The 19,151-nt window shown below is 43.6% G+C and overlaps 1 protein-coding gene across 1 annotated transcript in view; it reads right to left on the bottom strand.

The window, feature by feature from the left end:
- Positions 1-15,231, bottom strand: part of map3k15 (mitogen-activated protein kinase kinase kinase 15) — a gene marked incomplete at both ends in the record, with an annotated part of 87,389 nt that extends 72,158 nt beyond the window's left edge. The window contains 4 exons of the mRNA XM_080752388.1: positions 2,549-2,572; positions 5,887-6,026; positions 10,184-10,441; positions 15,105-15,231. Of these exons, the coding sequence (XP_080608514.1) occupies positions 2,549-2,572; positions 5,887-6,026; positions 10,184-10,441; positions 15,105-15,231 (549 nt within the window). The remainder of the gene's footprint in view (positions 1-2,548; positions 2,573-5,886; positions 6,027-10,183; positions 10,442-15,104) is intronic.
- Positions 15,232-19,151: the final 3,920 nt, after the last annotated feature.

The raw sequence follows: 19,151 nt of genomic DNA, 5'->3' as shown, positions 1-19,151 counted from the left end.
TGGTAGATCTACCGTACCACTGACATGAGTGTTATTGTACTTCTCTCCATCATAGCATGTACATAAAGGACTTCTGGTAGATCTACCGTACCACTGACATGAGTGTTATTGTACTTCTCTCCATCATATCATGTACATAAAGGACTTCTGGTAGATCTACCGTACCACTGACATGAGTGTTATTGTACTTCTCTCCATCATATCATGTACATAAAGGACTTCTGGTAGATCTACCGTACCACTGACATGAGTGTTATTGTACTTCTCTCCATCATATCATGTACATAAAGGACTTCTGGTAGATCTACCGTACCACTGACATGAGTGTTATTGTACTTCTCTCCATCATAGCATGTACATAAAGGACTTCTGGTAGATCTACCGTACCACTGACATGAGTGTTATTGTACTTCTCTCCATCATAGCATGTACATAAAGGACTTCTGGTAGATCTACCGTACCACTGACATGAGTGTTATTGTACTTCTCTCCATCATATCATGTACATAAAGGACTTCTGGTAGATCTACCGTACCACTGACATGAGTGTTATTGTACTTCTCTCCATCATAGCATGTACATAAAGGACTTCTGGTAGATCTACCGTACCACTGACATGAGTGTTATTGTACTTCTCTCCATCATATCATGTACATAAAGGACTTCTGGTAGATCTACCGTACCACTGACATGAGTGTTATTGTACTTCTCCCCATCATATCATGTACATAAAGGACTTCTGGTAGATCTACCGTACCACTGACATAGTGTTATTGTACTTCTCTCCATCATAGCATGTACATAAAGGACTTCTGGTAGATCTACCGTACCACTGACATGAGTGTTATTGTACTTCTCCCCATCATATCATGTACATAAAGGACTTCTGGTAGATCTACCGTACCACTGACATGAGTGTTATTGTACTTCTCCCCATCATATCATGTACATAAAGGACTTCTGGTAGAACTACCGTACCACTGACATGAGTGTTATTGTACTTCTCCCCATCATATCATGTACATAAAGGACTTCTGGTAGATCTACCGTACCACTGACAGTGTTATTGTACTTCTCCCCATCATATCATGTACATAAAGGACTTCTGGTAGATCTACCGTACCACTGACATGAGTGTTATTGTACTTCTCCCCATCATATCATGTACATAAAGGACTTCTGGTAGAACTACCGTACCACTGACATAGTGTTAACACTTCTCTCCATCATAGCATGTACATAAAGCATAACCATCACCACCTACAATATTGTCTGCTCTCCTGAATGCCTGACGGTCGCTTATCTCCCAATTATGGAGTCTTAAGGTCGTTGCACACTGCCGCGTTTTTCGGGCCGAATATCGGAGTGAATTTCGGAGTGCGTGAATAAAAAAAATCAACCTCACGTTATGTCAATCACGTTTGCACACTGCCGCCCGTTTCGTATTTATTTTCGGACCAGGGTTGATTTTTTCCGATTTTTCGCAGCTGACGCACGGAGTCCCTTGCTCTCTCTCTCTCTTTCCTCTCTCTCTCCCTGGACTCCATATTTCGGATTTCCAAAACACAACGAAAACACGCAGTGCAGTGATTACTGATTGATCCAGAATTCCAAGACATCATACAGCCATATTCTACTAAATCCATGTGTTCTTAGTTTAGCAATCATGATGGCATGGTCAATGACATCATGATGGCATGGTCAATGACATCATGATGGCATGGTCAATGACATCATGATGGCATGGTCAATGACGCGTGATTACAGGTCCAACTGGGAAAGATGGATAACCACGCCCCGGACTCATTTTTGAAGCTTGTGATTGGCTGGACCGGACGTAGGGAGCGCTCCGTTGTAGTCACTTGGACCGCGCGAGGTGCACCAAAACCCAATTAGCATGGCGTTTATCGTGCGCTTGCCCAGGCCTTACGGCCTGGGCATAAATATAACGATTGCATTCACCACGGCTTCGTAACTCGCGCGGCGCTCCGCCGGCCGCGCGGCCCTGGCCCGCTCTTCGCGGCCACTCGCGCCTGCGGCGCTCGGGGGCGAAGAGCAGGACCAAGGTCCGCTGGCCTTCGCGCCGCTTGCAATGTCGTGGACAATAACTGTGAAAACGAGCGCTCTATGCCGTTTCCATCCATCTTTCCCAGTTGGATCCGTAATCACGCGTCAATGACATCAAAACACTACAATCAAGCAAGACTGTGATAGGATTGGACACATACTGTAGCATGACGCAATTCTAAATCATTTGCTATCTTGTGCACGTGCACTTGTCCCAGTGTGTGTGTGTGTGTGTGTGTGTGTGTGTGTGTGTGTGTGTGTGTGTGTGTGTGTGTGTGCACTTGTCCCAGTGCATTCTATTCCACAAATAGCACATGGTGGTGCGCTCACACATAAATCTCTGTGTGGCGCACACACACACACACACACACACACACGCGCGCGCACACGCACGCGCACGCGCACACACACACACACACACACACACACACACACACACACACACACACACACACACACACACACACACACTGAAACTTACTGTGTTCTTCTGCGCCACCATATCCTGTAACAGAGAGAAGATAAAGACAGTTACAAACATGATCTGACACGTATCTTTATTCAACTACGCACAAAAAGTTAGAAACTTGACTTCGATCCATTATATCTCCCCTTTAATAATACCAATTGGTATTGTGTTTTAAATCATTTGTATCGGTGATTAGTAACCTTTACAACGAGGTACAGCTTGTAAACATCGGGCATTCGTGGAATGAGCACCACAGCCAAACGTGTGGGTAGCCAAAATAATGTGCCAAAATGACCTGCAATACTGTTCTGCTGGCATTCACTCTCGTTTTGGGCATCTCTGAAACTTTAAAGTTTATAATGAACAAAGTGTAAAAATGGCCAAGATGTGTTGATTGTCTTTTCCTTATTATTGTCAGAGAATCATTCAATGCACCAAGCAACAAAGGTGAACACCAATACAGAACAGTATTGCAGGCATGTTTGAAATCTTTTCCCCTTAGTCCCCTGTTGCATTTGGGCACAAGGTGTGTTTTTCTTTGTTGAAATGTATCTTGTGTGATATTATTTAATTTGTCCAAGTTCTGTTTCAATTTATTGTAATTTAGAAGACGTTTGATGTTTAGATTGTTTGTTTGTAAAATGTTATTTTATTTTACAGCTTTTACGTTGGTTTGTGAATAAAGCATAATTGAACCATCAGTAAAGAAGCCCTTCTTTTAGCAGGGGACAATGTGTGTGTACAGTATTCGTGTGTATTCTATGTGTGTGTGTGTGTGTGTGTGTGTGTGTGTGTGTGTGTGTGTGTGTGTGTGTGTGTGTGTGTGTGTGGGTGTGTGTGTGTGGGTGTGTGTGTGTGCGTTTGTGTGTACACAGTATACAGCAGGGGTATTCAACAGGGAGTCCGGGACCCCTAGGGGGTCCCCAGAGTTACTACAGGGGGTCCTCCAAATCCTTGAGTGATAGAAACTTTTTTTTCCTTTTTTATATTAACCTCTTGAACCCTAGTGTCCATATTCTGAGAACTTTAGCCAAAAATAGCAGATCTACAAGCTCACAACGCCTCACAACGCGATGCGTTGTGAGCTTGTAGATCTGCTATTTTTGGCAGAGGTTTGGTGTAGAGGGGAAAAAGAGCAGACTAAGTACCGAGTGAAAGGTCAAGTTTATTAAGTATTGACGGTTCAAGTGGTTAAATATCTGAAAACACAAATTGACATGAATCCAAAATACACAGATGATTGTGCTGTCAAACAATGAAACTATATGGAATCTATGAACAGGTTGTGGGGGTCCCTGCTTCATCTCTCTCTCAACTAAGGGGTCCCTGCTTCATCTCTCTCTCAACTAAGGGGTCCCTGCTTCATCTCTCTCTCAGCTAAGGGGTCCCTGCTTCGTCTCTCTCTCAGCTAAGGGGTCCCTGCTTCATCTCTCTCTCAACTAAGGGGTCCTTGGCCTGAAAACATTGAAGACCCCTGGTATACAGTACGCATGTGTATTCTCATACCAGATGTATTCCTGGTTTGCACACGTGTGTCGTTCATCAAAACACAGCCGACAAGCGTCACGCGTGTGTCGTGGGCTTGTAGATCTGTTCTATTTCCGACCCGCCAAACACAGTGGATATAAATAAACCAGACCTTACATTATTACAGTGACACGTTGAGCACTGTAAGAACAGCTGTTTGCTTTGAAAGCACACGCACACACATGTACGCATGCATATGTACGCACGCACATGTATGCACGCATATGTACGCACACACATGTACGCACACATATGTACGCACGCACATGTATGCACACACATGTAGCACGCACACACACACACACATGTGCGTTCCAGGAATAACTCTTTGTTCAGAGAATGGCATCCATGACTTGTGAATATATCCACACCACACACACACATGTTTGTTTCAGTGTTGATTTAGTCGACTAAACTATGCTGATTTATTTATTTATTTTTTGTCGACTGCGTTTTTTTCACTGACGAAAACTCAATAAAAACTAAGCTGTGATGACTAAAACTAAGACTAAATATGTTGACAATTTTGTCATCAAAAATAAAAACTAGACAAAAACGCTATGGAGGGACTAGAAGAGAAGAGAGTCATTTTATGTTTGGTTGTGAGCTTGTAGATCTGCTATTTTCATCACGCAACCAAGTGTAAAACCAGTCATTACGATGCCATCAAGGCCTGCCAAAATACATTTCAGTCGACTAAATCAACTGTAGATTTAAAACTTGCGAGGCGTTGTGAGCTTGTAGATCTGCTATTTTTGGCTAAAACTTTTCAGGCGACTAAATTATGACTAAAACTAAATCAATGTTTGTGTGTGAGGCGTTGTGTGCCCGACAACGACAAAATATAACTCATGTAATTGGCCCACTGGCTTGTCACTTGTCATGATCTGAAATGGCAAATCTTTGAGCAGCAGCAGCGCTATAGAGAGAGATCTCTCTCTATAGCGCTGCAATGAGGGCCTCTACAATTCTTTTTCCCGGGCTGAATCAGGGGCCCAGCACGTCCCTGGTGTGTGTGTGTGTGTGTGTGTGTGTGTGTGTGTGTGTGTGTGTGTGTGTGTGTGTGTGTGTGTGTGTGTGCATGCGTGTACCTTCAGTGACTGTGCGGTGTCAGGGTCAGTATCGTGGTACAGGATAACGTTGTTAGCGTACCTTCAGTGACTGTGCGGTGTCAGGGTCAGTGTCGTGGTACAGGATAACGTTGTTAGCGTACCTTCAGTGACTGTGCGGTGTCAGGGTCAGTGTCGTGGTACAGGATAACGTTGTTAGCGTACCTTCAGTGACTGTGCGGTGTCAGGGTCGGTGTCGTGGTACAGGATAACGTTGTTAGCGTACCTTCAGTGACTGTGCGGTGTCAGGGTCAGTGTCGTGGTACAGGATAACGTTGTTAGCGTACCTTCAGTGACTGTGCGGTGTCAGGGTCAGTGTCGTGGTACAGGATAACGTTGTTAGCGTACCTTCAGTGACTGTGCGGTGTCAGGGTCAGTGTCGTGGTACAGGATAACGTTGTTAGCGTACCTTCAGTGACTGTGCGGTGTCAGGGTCAGTGTCGTGGTACAGGATAACGTTGTTAGCGTACCTTCAGTGACTGTGCGGTGTCAGGGTCAGTGTCGTGGTACAGGATAACGTTGTTAGCGTACCTTCAGTGACTGTGCAGTATCAGGGTCAGTGTCGTGGTACAGGATAACGTTGTTAGCGTACCTTCAGTGACTGTGCGGTGTCAGGGTCAGTGTCGTGGTACAGGATAACGTTGTTAGCGTACCTTCAGTGACTGTGCGGTGTCAGGGTCAGTGTCGTGGTACAGGATAACGTTGTTAGCGTACCTTCAGTGACTGTGCGGTGTCAGGGTCGGTGTCGTGGTACAGGATAACGTTGTTAGCCATGTCGAAGCTCTCCCTCACTCCCAGGTGATAGAAGAGAGAGGGCTGACGAAACACGTCGCTCATGTCCACCACCGCTATGTCTGGATGGGAGAGAGACATAGAGACACAGAGAGAGAGAGAGAGAGAGAGAGAGAGAGAGAGAGAGAGAGAGAGAGAGAGAGAGAGAGAGATTAATTCAGTATATATTAGTAGCTTAACGGCCTAATGTCTTTTGTACGTCTGATGTATTTGTATTTATGTTCATAAAGTTAACATACTGTAGCCCTAAGTAAATGCATTTGACGTTAATTCTCCCCACGCTTTGAACGTTAACGTTCGCCCCATTTTTTACAGAACCTCGATGCCAATACGGCGCTCGTTCGGTTCGTTCGTCTGATGACTGTAAGCTGATGAGGGGTCGCGCGGCCGTGTACTGTAAACACATTTTCCGCGGTGATGGTGTAAAAAATCCATTATGCGTTAGATCAGCGGAGAACAATTCACTTCCTTGTTGATTTCCTCTGGCTGTAAGGCTCTGTGGCCAGTGACTGGTCTTCTTCTTCTTCAACACATAACAGGCAAATTCACATTCATTCTCGCATGACGCCGCCCTCTGCTGCCTGGCAGACCAAAGTGCACTATTGCACAATAAAAAATAAATAAAAAAAATAAATAAATAAATGTCTGTCTATCTGCTATAACGTCGCAAAGGTAAGCCGCTTTTTGATGGCACCAGACCCAATAAATAAATAAATAATCTGGCAGTAGGAGAGTTAAATACAATTTTCACTAAAAAAGCAGATCTACAAGCTGGTGAGCTTGTAGATCTGACGTTTTCAGCATGCAACCAAGAGTAAAATCAACCATTACAACATCATCAAGGCACTGCAGAGATATTGTGGACAAAAAAATCATCTGTAGATTCAGTCGACTAAATCTAGACTAATCTAGAATATGACTAAAACCAAAATCTTTATTCCAAAGACTGCACTATAGACCATATTCACTCCATGACCATCTTAAATCACATGACTTCCTGGGATAGCAGCCTGCATTACAAACCATTGTGAACAATGGAGCGATGGTCCCAAAATATGAGTTCTTTTCAACCAATGTATTTTGACCAAATTGACAAATGGGCAGATGACAACATCAACATCCCAAAAAGGATTAAATAGAAGGGTACATCCACAATATTCATGGTAGTTAGGTTACAATGTTACTCTGTACAAAGACTTGCTACAGTATCTGTGCAGACTAATGCTTGCTCTGCCATCATATAGTTAATATTACTTTATCGTGATTTTTGCATATTAATCAGGAACAATCTAACAACAAAATAGTTAATGATGGTGGAGCAAGCACTGCACAGATAGCAAGTCTTTGTACACAGCAAGGTTGCAACCCAACTTACCTTGAATATTGTGGATGTACCCTTCTATTTAATCCTTTTGGGGATGTTGATGTTGTCATCTGCCCATTTGTCAATTTGGTCAAAATAAACTGGTTGAACAGAAGTCATATTGTGAGACCATCGCTCCATTGTTAACAATGGTTTGTAATGCAGGCTGCCACCCCATGTGGTCATGTGATCCAAGATGGCCGTGGTGTGAATAAGGTCTGTTGGGTTGTGTTGGTAGTGTTGAGTACTATTGCTGTGTTGACATGGTGGTGAAGATACTTGTGTAGCACTGACTAGCATTGACTGTTATGAACACTTTGGTTTGGCACCGCATTGATGAGTTGTGCTTTAAGTATTGCTATTTGTGTTGTGATGTGATGTGACACTTATGAGTTGAATGTTTTCACATTTTATGTATACATTCTTCTTTTTTGTGCCTTGTTCTTTTTACAGCAGTACTTTTTTTTCTTCCTTTTCATACTTCTCTGTAACTTTAGTAGTTCACCCCCAAAAAGATTTATTTTTCTATTGATTAGTCACGCCATGGAGACTTGAGTTCAATAATATGTGTCCCAGCATAGCAGAGGGGCAGTCATTTCGGAAAGCACAGCTTTAGACCAGCCCTGAAATTCCTTCTTTTTTTTTTTTCTAAAATGTGATAAAGCCACAAAAGCATTTCATAAATATCAGGCTACATTTCACTTAAACGCCAGAGCTTAACTCTGCATGTAAATAAGACTTTTTTTAATTAATGTGAAGAGAAACCTCACATTTTGCAGGTTACATTTTATCTAAAAGGCTGAATTTCTCAGATCTAGTATTTCTGCACTGCATAACTCTATAAGCCATATCTACAAAACTGTTGGGTCAATCTTCACAACCAATATATCATTTTGTAGCTATGATTCCCAGCTTTCAAATGAAATGAAAAAATGGAAATGAAAAAAAAAAAATCAATGACTAGCCCTCAGCTGTGTTCGGTCACATATGTTAAAGGGATCCCTGGCTAATACGACAAATATGCCTTAATACATTATAATTGTCCTCTATAACTACAATGTAAAATTAAAAACACCCTAAATATTTTTATTTATTCTAGAAATAGCTAATCTTTCAGTCAATAGGGGAAATGCCTGTCGCAAGTTGATGATGTCATAAATGTCGTGTGTGATCTATCCCTATGGAATTTATGGCATGCATGTGCAAATAAAAACAAACGTAATACTTCCTATGGTTAATATGAGCATCAAATCAATATTTCAAACGTGTTTGTGTGTTTTTATTTGCACATGCATGCCATAAATACCATAGGGATAGATCAAACATGACATTTATGACATCATCAACTTGCGACAGTAACTTGTAATCAAATTATTGTGTTAGGAATTCTCCAATCCCTATTAAAATGCTGGAGTAGCCTAGTGTTGTCTTGCCAGTCGCTACGAGTTTGACTAAAAGATGCATTATACCAAACTAATTTGTCAAAAGCAAAACTACTCCGCATCAAGGAGTTTATTAGGCAGGCTCTAAAAGTATGTCCTTGAGCGCAGGGGAATATTTTGGGTTAAAACTGTTTCCGGTGGATAGTTCCGGCAAATTGTAGTCCTTTGAGTACTACAACATGACGAAGTGAAGTGATCCCATACTAATGAGTCCGAGACCTTAAGCTGGATGCAGAATAGAGTGAACATTTTTAACTACAATCTTTGCTTCTGGGGGGAGAGACAGCCGCTGATACGAACGACCTACGGCCTGGTCGCGACCTAGGCCACGACCTGGAGGTCGTAGGTCCCGGTTCTGGAGGTCGTAGTTCGCGGTACATACTTGTTAGGTCGCGGCCGGTCTAGTTTCGCGACCCCCGGCCGTGGTTGCGCCACCTCGGTCGTCCCCGGGCCGTTGTTGCGCGATCGGGCCGTTGTTCAGCGACCTGGGAAGTCCGCGGTCGTATTTAAAAGGTCTTTTTGCAGAATATTCTAGAGCAGCAGCGCTATTCAACCTTTTGAAGCTTGTGATTGGCTGAACCGGAGGTAGGAAGCGCTCCATTGTAGTCACTTGGACCGCGCGAGGTGCACCAAAACCTATCCTTAACCCTAACCCCAACTCTAACTCTAACCCTAACCTTAACCCTAACCCCAACTCTAACCCTAACCCTAACCCTAACCCTAACCCTAACCCTAACCCTAACCTGCCGACACTGAGTAGCTAACCTGCCGACGCTGTTGAAAACGAGCGCTCCTTCCCTTAGCAAGCGTAGAGTTTCTAAACTCGCGTCCCTTCCCTTAGCAAGCGTAGAGTTTCGATCGCGGCGCTCCTTCCCTTAGCAAGCGTAGAGTTTCTAAACTCGCGTCCCTTCCCTTAGCAAGCGTAGAGTTTCGATCGCGGACTTCCCAGGTCGCTGAATTACGACCGAGATCGCGCAAAACCTCCAGAACCGGGACCTACGACCTCCAAGTCGTGGCCTAAGTCGCGACCAGGCCGTAGGTCGTTTGTATCAGCGGCTCTTGCTGTCTGGGGGTCCCTGGAACAACATATTTTGAGATGGGGGTCCCTGGAACAACATATTTTGAGATGGGGGTCCCTGGAACAACATATTTTGAGATGGGGGTCCGTGGTCAAATACATATAATTTTGGGGGTCCTTAACATGACAAAGTTTGAGAACCACTGATAGCAACATAAGTTCTTTTCAGAAAACGGTTAGGATTTAGAATACATTTGTAGAATGTGCCTGTCAGTGGTCAAGGACCCCCAAAATGATATGTATTTGGCCGTGGACCCCCATCTCAACATGTTGTTCCAGGGACCCCCATCTCAACAAGTGAAGTCATCCCAGACTACACAGACACACACACCACACCTGCATCGTAGAAGGTGTCCAGCACCGTGGTCTCTCCAAAGTCCAGGCGTCCGAAGGTGACGGTGGTGAGCAGAGCGCTCTCAGCGTCGCAGGCTCTCTGCAGACACTGCAGCGCCCCCGCCTCGGGGCTGCTGGCCATCACCGCCTTCAGCCCGTCGTTCAGGACGTACACGGCCCGTAGGGAGCGCTGTTTGGCCGGGCCGGGGGGGCTGGGGCTCCCCGACACCTCGCCACGGTCCCCCGAAACACCTCCACATCCTGCAGGGGTTAGCGGAGAGCAGGGGTTATATTAAACCAGTGTTTCTCAAATGGGGGTACGTGTATCCCTAGGGGTACGCGGAGGTACTGCAGGGGGTACTCAAGAAAATGCCCCCCAAACAGAAAATTAGAAGCAGGCCTATAAATCACTGTTATGTTTAATGATAACATTTGAAGAAACGTGTTGTGAGCCTGATAGTTGCTAACCCACATTATGGTACCAGGCAACTGGGATGTGTTTGAATGTAAGTTATTGACATGAAAACTGGACTGAAATGTTATTTTCAACATGGCTGAAGTGTTGAAAATAAATGTGTTCAGGAGGCACCGTTTGAAACTCTCACTCCCTTTCTTATTTTGATGGTTTTATGGTTTTAATTGCAGTTTTATAAGAAAAACTTTTTTGTCGGGTAAAGGGGGTGCTTGGATTAAAAAATATTGAGAAACACTGTATTAAACAACCCATTTAGGGCCTAGAATTATTGAATGCTTTAACCAGTGAAAAATAGCAGATATACAAGCTCACAGTGCGGCACAGAGTGCCGCGCTGCGAGCTTGTAGATCTGCTATTTTTGAAAAAGTCATGAAAATGTGTGGAAATCTTTGAATATATGTATTTTCAAAGCGAACGTTTGTAACTCAAATTTTGCTTCTGGGTGGTCCCTGGAACTAGATATTTTGAGATGGGGGGGTCCGTGGCCAAATAAATATCATTTTGGGGGTCCTTCACATGAAAAGGTTTGAGAACCACTGACATAGTAGTCTCTCAAGAACAGACTAACTGGGCTCCAGTTGACATGAAAAGGACCTTTTCTTTGACGATGGCTGGCCAGATTGCTGACACAGAAACATAGGGTTTTTCAAAAAACCTTAGAAGGATTGAAAAGACACTTAGGGTCAAAATTCTAATTTTCACGATTTTTCAAAAATAGCAGATCTACAAGATAGGGAGCGCTGTTTGGCCGGGCCGGGGGGGGCTGGGGCTCCCCGTCACCTCCCCATGGTCCCCCGAGACACCTCCACATCCTGCAGGGTTAGCGGAGAGCAGGGACGTGGAGAGAATGTTAAGCCCCTATCATAGTCGGCACCGCGGTGATAAGCTATCCACCGCGGTGTAGTCTTTTAAAGTCATAAAACTACAACATTGCGTCATTACTCGCGGTGAAGAGCGAGAGAGACAGATCGGCCCGTCACCCCGTTCACTGATTGGTCGATCTAGACCAGTCTGTCACAGTGATAGGACTTCACCGTGACTGACTATGATGGCCTCCACTTGTTTTCTCACTTTAGGTGGATAGCTGAGCACCTAGAATTTGCAGTGAATAGCTCTTCACCCTGGACTCTGATAGAGGCTTTAGAGAGGCAGGGGCTGAAATGTCTAAAAGGGCCTTTTGGTGAAAATATCGAAAATAGCAGACCTCCAAGCTCACAACGCGTCGCATCGCGACGCGTTGTGAAGTTGGAGGTCGGCTATTTTCTGGTGCTTGACACCACACTGAACTAAGCATAATCAAGTGAATACTGGAGATGTGGCGTAACGGCATGGATTTCTACACAGAGAGGGCAATTCTGTTTGGACAAGGCAATTCTCTTGAATGCTGCCTTCAGGTATGGCATGGAAAGAGGGGGCATTTACATTGCTTTTGCCATAGTGAAAACTGGTCTGGAGAGGACACTTTTTACAGGTGGGTAAAGGGGCAGGGGCTCAAGCCCCCTTTGATGTCTATGTGTGCACGTGCCTGGTGGAGAGCAGACAGCTCATCCTTACTGCCAGCGAGCGCCGAGCGAGCGTTCCAACGGCGATGCCGCTTGAAAAACTGTCCTCGACTGTGGACTCGACCATTACGTAGCCTGATGCCTGAACCAATCAAATGAATGATAATGAAAGGTGTTTTGGGCACCTGGTTCGAATGATATCAACGCACTTAATGCGAAATATTCACGTGCTTTCAGACTCTTCAATGCAGAAAGTATCCAGGATACTTGGATATCCAGTATGCCAATGCAGAGATATTAGTAGTAAAATGTCGACATCTAGTGGTCAACCTCAGAGGAGCGCAAAAATAAAACCTGAGGTGAAGCCCAGCCTCGAACCAGATGCCAAATATGCTCTGTTCCCCGGTGTAACGCTCCACGCCACAGACCCCGACGGAGCGGCGCGGTATTGGGCGCCGATGACCCCCGTGAGTCGCCACCGAGGCGAGCGCTAGCGAGCCGAGTTGCCGCGACGAGCGGTGGGAACGGCGCCCAATCCCACTCAGCCGCGTTACCGAGTTATGTGCCGTTATGGACAGAATAGTAAATATTCAGTCCCTCACTATCCACGCCTACCCCACTATCCACGTCATAGATAAATGCACAAAAAAGGAGTCACTTCATCCGTTCATTAGCTCAGTCAGTAGAGCACGGATGCAACAAACCCACGGTTTGGGTTCGATTCCCCTGAGGGGAATAATATTCAAGGCGAGAGATATCGGCGCATGTGTACTTCAAAGCGCACGGAGAACAGGATACCGTGGATACTCCTCCGTGGATACCCAGTGCATACTCTCTGCATTCAAACGTCTGAGAAATGGTGAAAAAGTCGGATTGAATGCGAAGAGAGCAGTCGAAGCCGGTGTTTTGGGGGGGTCGGGAGACTCGGGACATGCCACGAAACCTCGCTCAAACAGAGACTCTGCGAGCGAAAATAGGAGGGGTGGACGACGTCGTGGCACGACGCGTTGTCGCTTGTGGTACGTCAGGACGGTCTCATTAAACAAATGTATTTTAATGACATGTAGTGTTGTCAAAAATATCGATTTATCGAAAAGTATCGATTTTGAATATAGTATCGATTTTCAATATGACTTTTCCATAGTATGGATAATATCAATACAGTTTTTACCTCTCTTGTTGGTTTACACCAACGTTACTTTCATGTGTGTCCTTCCTACTTTGGCTTTTATTCCTAGTTATTTTAAAGGCCTATTTGTATTTAGAATGTGATAACATCAAAGGCAGGCCTTTAAAAAGTACACTACCATCTACCTCAAGAAGTTCTGTATTTTCCTTTAAATGAAAATAATATTTTTTGCACTAAAATCGCCATAGTTGCGTGGTATCGAAAATGGTATCGAGTATCGAAATGTTTCAAAATATCGTATCGAAGTTAGAAACCCAGTATCGTGGCAAGCCTAATGACATGTCATCGCTTGCGTCGCGTCGCGGGCCGTACGTACGATGAGCTGTTATACTGATGTCTGTCTGGAGCCAATACCCCTTGTACCTCACTGCAGCATTTTGCTTAGACATTCCAGTTCCAACTGACCAGCCTCTCCCCCGGAAATCTACATTTAGCCACAGAAAGCAAATGTAGATTTCCCGGGAGAAGCCGATTCACGAGGCCACAGTTCCACGATGTTCAAAATAAAACAGCAATGGCAAAGACAAATAATCGTTGTGTTCTATTCAATGACAGTTGTACTTGGCTGCAGACAGTACCCCTTATACTGATGTCTGAAGCCCCCATCACCCTGACTACAGCATTTTGCTTATGAAATTTACATCAAAAATCCAATTCCAATGACAATGCGTACAAAATAAAACTGCATAAATGTTTAAACAAAAAAAACAAAAAATGAAACAAGCCAAAAGCTTTCTTGAGGTGTGTATCCTTTTTAGTTGACCTTGTACAAGTGAACTGTATACTGTAATGAAACTGTACCTTTTCCTATGCAAACTGTCAATTAAGTATTCAATCAATCAATCAATCAATCAATCAATCAATCAATCAATCAATGTACAATTTACAGATGAGAAAGTTCACACAAAGACTGTCAATGTTCACAAAACATACATGAACCACTTTAGCCCCATCAGTATAGCCTATAGGCTATAGTCTACATTTCTGCCATTTGAAAATAGCAGATCTACAACGTCACCATGCATCGCATTCGCCCTCCCTCTCCAACACGTTGTGAGCTTGCAGAACTGATATTTTCAAAAAAGAATTTGTATACATTTGAAAACACATGGCAGATTTCTCCAAAAGTAGGCTTCATTCCTATGCATTGGCAGAATTTGCAGTATTGATTGTAAAACATCGATTGATTGGTTTAAGAATTCATTAGAAGTTTGCAATAGGAAAAAGTACAGTTTCATGACAGCACAAATCACTGGTACAAGGTCAACTACTAGGAGATCCTAGGAAGCGTTTCAGCTTATCTAGACAGTAAACCTTTATGTATAGACATAAAGTAAAGTTAATCTTTATGTATTTTCTTCCTGACTATATCTACTGTGTTCTATCCGTCTGTCATTCAATATTATATGCAATACTTCAATGGTTTCCTGTGGAAATAAGCCAAGTGCTTTCCTAGGATCTCCTTTTAGTTGGCCTTGTACCAGTGACAAGAGTACCCTTTCCTATGCAAAGTTGCAAACGTCTAATAAAGTCTTCAATCAATCAATCAATCAATCAATCAATCAATCAATCAATCAATCAATCAATATCTCACACTCACACAGTAGGATATGCATTAGTAGCAAAATGAAAAATAAACAGTTATAAAGAAGAAACAAATGAAATATATATTTACAGTGGAAAGAGTTACACTTGGGTAAATATGTGCTTATAGTCTATTTGTGCTTATAGTCTATCTGAGTAGTATAGTGCACTCACCTCCTCCTCCTCCTCTGTCTCTGTCGAACAGCAGGCAGCCTCCTCCCCTCTCCCCCCCAGAGGAGTGCTCTCCTCCCCCGGCACAGCCTGAGTCCTGGGCCGGGGTCTGACCGCCGCTCTGGTCCATCATGGGTGACAGCTACTCTCCTTCCCCGGAGAGACGCACTGATCCTCGGCCTCCGTTTAGTAGAATCCCCCCTGGTGGTCCGTCTGTCTGTCTGTCTGTCTGTCTGTCTGTCTGGTGGTGGTGGTCCTCCACTCGACCACTCCTCTCCTATATGGTTTTAGCCTTTTGGATCAGTGTTGTTTTTTCCGGCCGAATATTGGAGAGAATTTCGGAGCGCGTAAAAGAAAAAGAAAAAAATACCTCACAATCACTTTTGTACACCGCCGCCCGTTTCCTATTTGATTTTTTCCCCCCCAATTTTCGCAAATATCTCCACTGGTTTCCTTGCTCTCTCTCTCTCTCTCACCTCTCTGTCTATCTTTCCTTTACCAGAAAAAGTTTTTTACCGGATTTCCAAAACGCAACGAAAAGACGCAGCAGTAGCAGCAGTGTGCAAGCAGCTTTAAAGTGTGACTTTGTTGACTTTCATATCTCTGGTGTTGACCTTGTACCAGTGAACTAACTGAACTAACTGTAGCCTGCAGCCTACTGTCATGAAACTGTAGCCTACCTTGTTCCTACGCAAACTTCTACTAGAGTCTTCAATCAATCAATCAATGACAGTGATTGATCGGTGTCTGCCTCACTGAAATCACTGGACGTCCGCCCGTAAAGCCCGCGCGTAAAGTGCGTAAAGTACCCAGCCTGGAGCCACGGAGCTTCGGTCTACGATCGGAACGTTGCGTTCCAACTGTATGCATTTATATTAGTCCATTATGTTGCTATAGAGGACTTTAATCTGTCTGTGTGTCTCCTCTGTCTGAGTGTACCTCTCTCTCCCTCTCTCTCTCTCTCTCTCTCTCTCTCTCTCTCTCTCTCTCTCTCTCTCTTCCCCCCCCCTCTCTCTCTCTCTCTCTCTCTCTCGCCTCATTAGTTGCCATCATCATCGCATTATCTCTCGCACCACGCGCGCGTGCACGCACGGCGAGAGCGGACAGGATCTGACCAGATAGATCACTTACACAACCAACCATATGACGCTCGTGTTTTATATCAGCGCGAGAGAGAGAGAGAGAGAGAGAGAGAGAGAGAGAGAGAGAGAGAGATGCACGCGCACGCACGCACGCTCACACACACACACACACACACACACACACACACACACACACACACACACACACACACACACACACAGAGATATATCTTCGTCTAGCCAGGCAGGTCAGCAAAATATAAATGTTGGTAACACCTATAATTATGATGTAATGCAATATAAACAAATAGGCCTATTTCTGCTCATATTAGGCCAGTCACAGTCAATAGCCAAGTCCAAATAGAAAATAGCAGACCTCCAAGCTCACAACACGTCACACATAGCGACGCGTTGTGAGCTTGGAGGTCTGCTATTTTCAGTGCTTGATACCACTCTAAACTTAAACATAGAAAAGGCAATAGGCTACTGGAGATGTGGCATAACGGCATGGATTTCAGAGAGGGCAATTATTTCAACATAAGATGCTGCGTTCAAGTTAGTTTGGACGAGTCGATTTTCTTGAATGCTGCCTTCAGGTAAAAAAGTGCATTCATGGTCTGGAGAGGGCACTTTTTACAGAGGGCTAAAAGGGCAGGGGCTCAAGCCCCCTTTGTGTGCACGTGCCTTTGCGTCATAAACTCACAAAAACATGTGTGTGTGTGTGTGTGTGTGTGTGTGTGTGTGTGTGTGCGTGCGTGCGTGCGTGCGTGCGTGTGTGTGTGTGTGTGTGTGTGTCTGTGTGTGTGTGTGTGTGTGTGTGTGTGTGTGTGTGTGTGTGTGTGTGTGTGTGTGTGTGTGTCAGGCTGAGTGCACGTGGCTGGTACTTCATGTATAGTGTAAGGTTACACACACATTCCTGCGTGGAACAGCACTAAGGGTCAGAGTGCATGCACACACACACACACACACACGCACGCACGCGCGCACACGCACGCGCACACGCACACGCACACACACACACACATTCATTTTAAAAAGCAAGATTTAAAACAATATATTTTAATTTTTTTGTACTCAGAACCATGCTAACTGTTCAGGAATAGAAAAGCCTGCAGTTTCTATTAGCTTGGATTCTCCATCGATGATGTCACTGGTAGACGGCTCTCTGACCCGCCCACAACCCTCCTCTGAGACACAGACTGAGAGTAGAAAGAAACTAGAAAAGAAAATTTCCAAGAAATTTTAAGTGTGCCTGCAGCTCGCTAAGTCTGTGCAACCTTGTGTAGCGGTTGGTGTTAGCATTAGCGTTACATTATTTAACATTAGCATTAGCATAGTGGCGTTTGGCGCATTTTTGGCCGTTATCACGGGTCGCACTTTAACGACAGTTTTTTGAGAAAAAATTGTTTTGTGAGAAAAAAAAAATTTTTTTGAGAAAAAAAAGTGTTTTGAGAAAAAAAATTGAGAAAAAAAAATTTGAGAAAAAAAAATTGAGAAAAAAAATTTTATGAGAAAAACATTTTTTTGAGAAAAAAACATTTTGAGAAAAAAAATGTTTTGAGAAAAAAAAATTTGAGAAAAAAATAATTTTGAGAAAAAAAAATTTGAGAAAAAAATTGAGAAAAAAAAAATTTGAGAAAAAAAAATTTTTTGAGAAAAAAAAATTTTTGAGAAAAAAAATTGAGAAAAAAAAATTGAGAAAAAAAAAATTTGAGAAAAAAAAATTGAGAAAAAAAATTTTTGAGAAAAAAAAATGTTTGAGAAAAAAAAAAAATTGAGAAAAAAAAAATTGAGAAAAAAAAATGTTTGAGAAAAAAAAAATTTGAGAAAAAAATTTTTTTGAGAAAAAAAAAATTATGACACCAGCCGCGAGTCTGTACGACAAACGGTTCATGAGTTATAGAGGCACTTCCTGTTTGGCGAAGGACACTTCCTGTTACAGAGGGGGCGGGGCTTAATCAATTACAGCTCATCCCTATTGGCCGGAAAAAGACCAAAGTTGTGTGTGCATTTTAAAGTTTAAATCCCGTTGCTAGGCAAAAGTATGGCAGAGTTATGTGGCGCCAAAGTTTCTGGTTTTTTTTCGGAGTCCCCCATTCTAAGTCAATGGGGTTTTTGGGCGTAGTTTTTTTGCGAATTACATCGCAATCGTATCGCGGATCGGAAAGAAAAGTAATAGCACACCATTCCCGGCCGAGCCGCACATTTTGATGTGTATATTGCGGGGGTGGCGTAAATCGTGCGGCAGTTATTACGTGCCGAAATTTCCCCCATTCTAAGTGAATGGGGTTTTTTGGCGTCGTTTTTTGCGAATTACGTCGCAATGGTAACGCGGATCGGAAAGAAAAGTAATAGCACACCATTCCCGGCCGAGCCGCACGTTTTGATGTATATATTGCGGTGGTGGCGTAAATTGTGCGGCACTTATTACGTGCCGAAATTTGCAAGAACATTACCGACCGACCGACCGACCGACCGACTTAAGTATGGCGGATTACAATAAGTGTTCTGCTATTGCATAGCAGGCACACTTAATAACATGCCATTTTATCATGAACATTAGTCAATTATTAGTCAATTATTATTATTAGTCAATTATACCAGTAAGACTCCCTAATCGGGAGAAAAGCGACCGTCAGGTCGCAGCGCGATTTTAGGGCAAAATGTGTTGGAGCAGTGTATAAAAATGTGTTTAAAAAAATCGGCCTGATCGTGGCGCTATATGGGACAGATCCATGTTGATGACATGAGTGTAGACATACTGTGTAGCGATTTGTGTGATTTTAGGGCAAAATCTGTAGGAGCAGTGTCCAAAAATGTGTTTGAAAAATCGGCGCTACGTGTTATTGTAATCAATGTTTTGATTTCAATAAATAAAACAATAAAAAAAATCACACCCAATGAGAAGTGAGTGGTGGTCGTCCTTGCATAACGTCTTCAGACTAGGATTTGCGCTTGTAGATCTGCT

The sequence above is a fragment of the Nannobrachium achirus genome (genome assembly GCF_963921795.1).
Source record: "Nannobrachium achirus genome assembly, chromosome: 21".
NCBI lineage: Eukaryota > Metazoa > Chordata > Actinopteri > Myctophiformes > Myctophidae > Nannobrachium > Nannobrachium achirus.
This window is presented reverse-complemented; position numbering and strand designations above follow the sequence as displayed.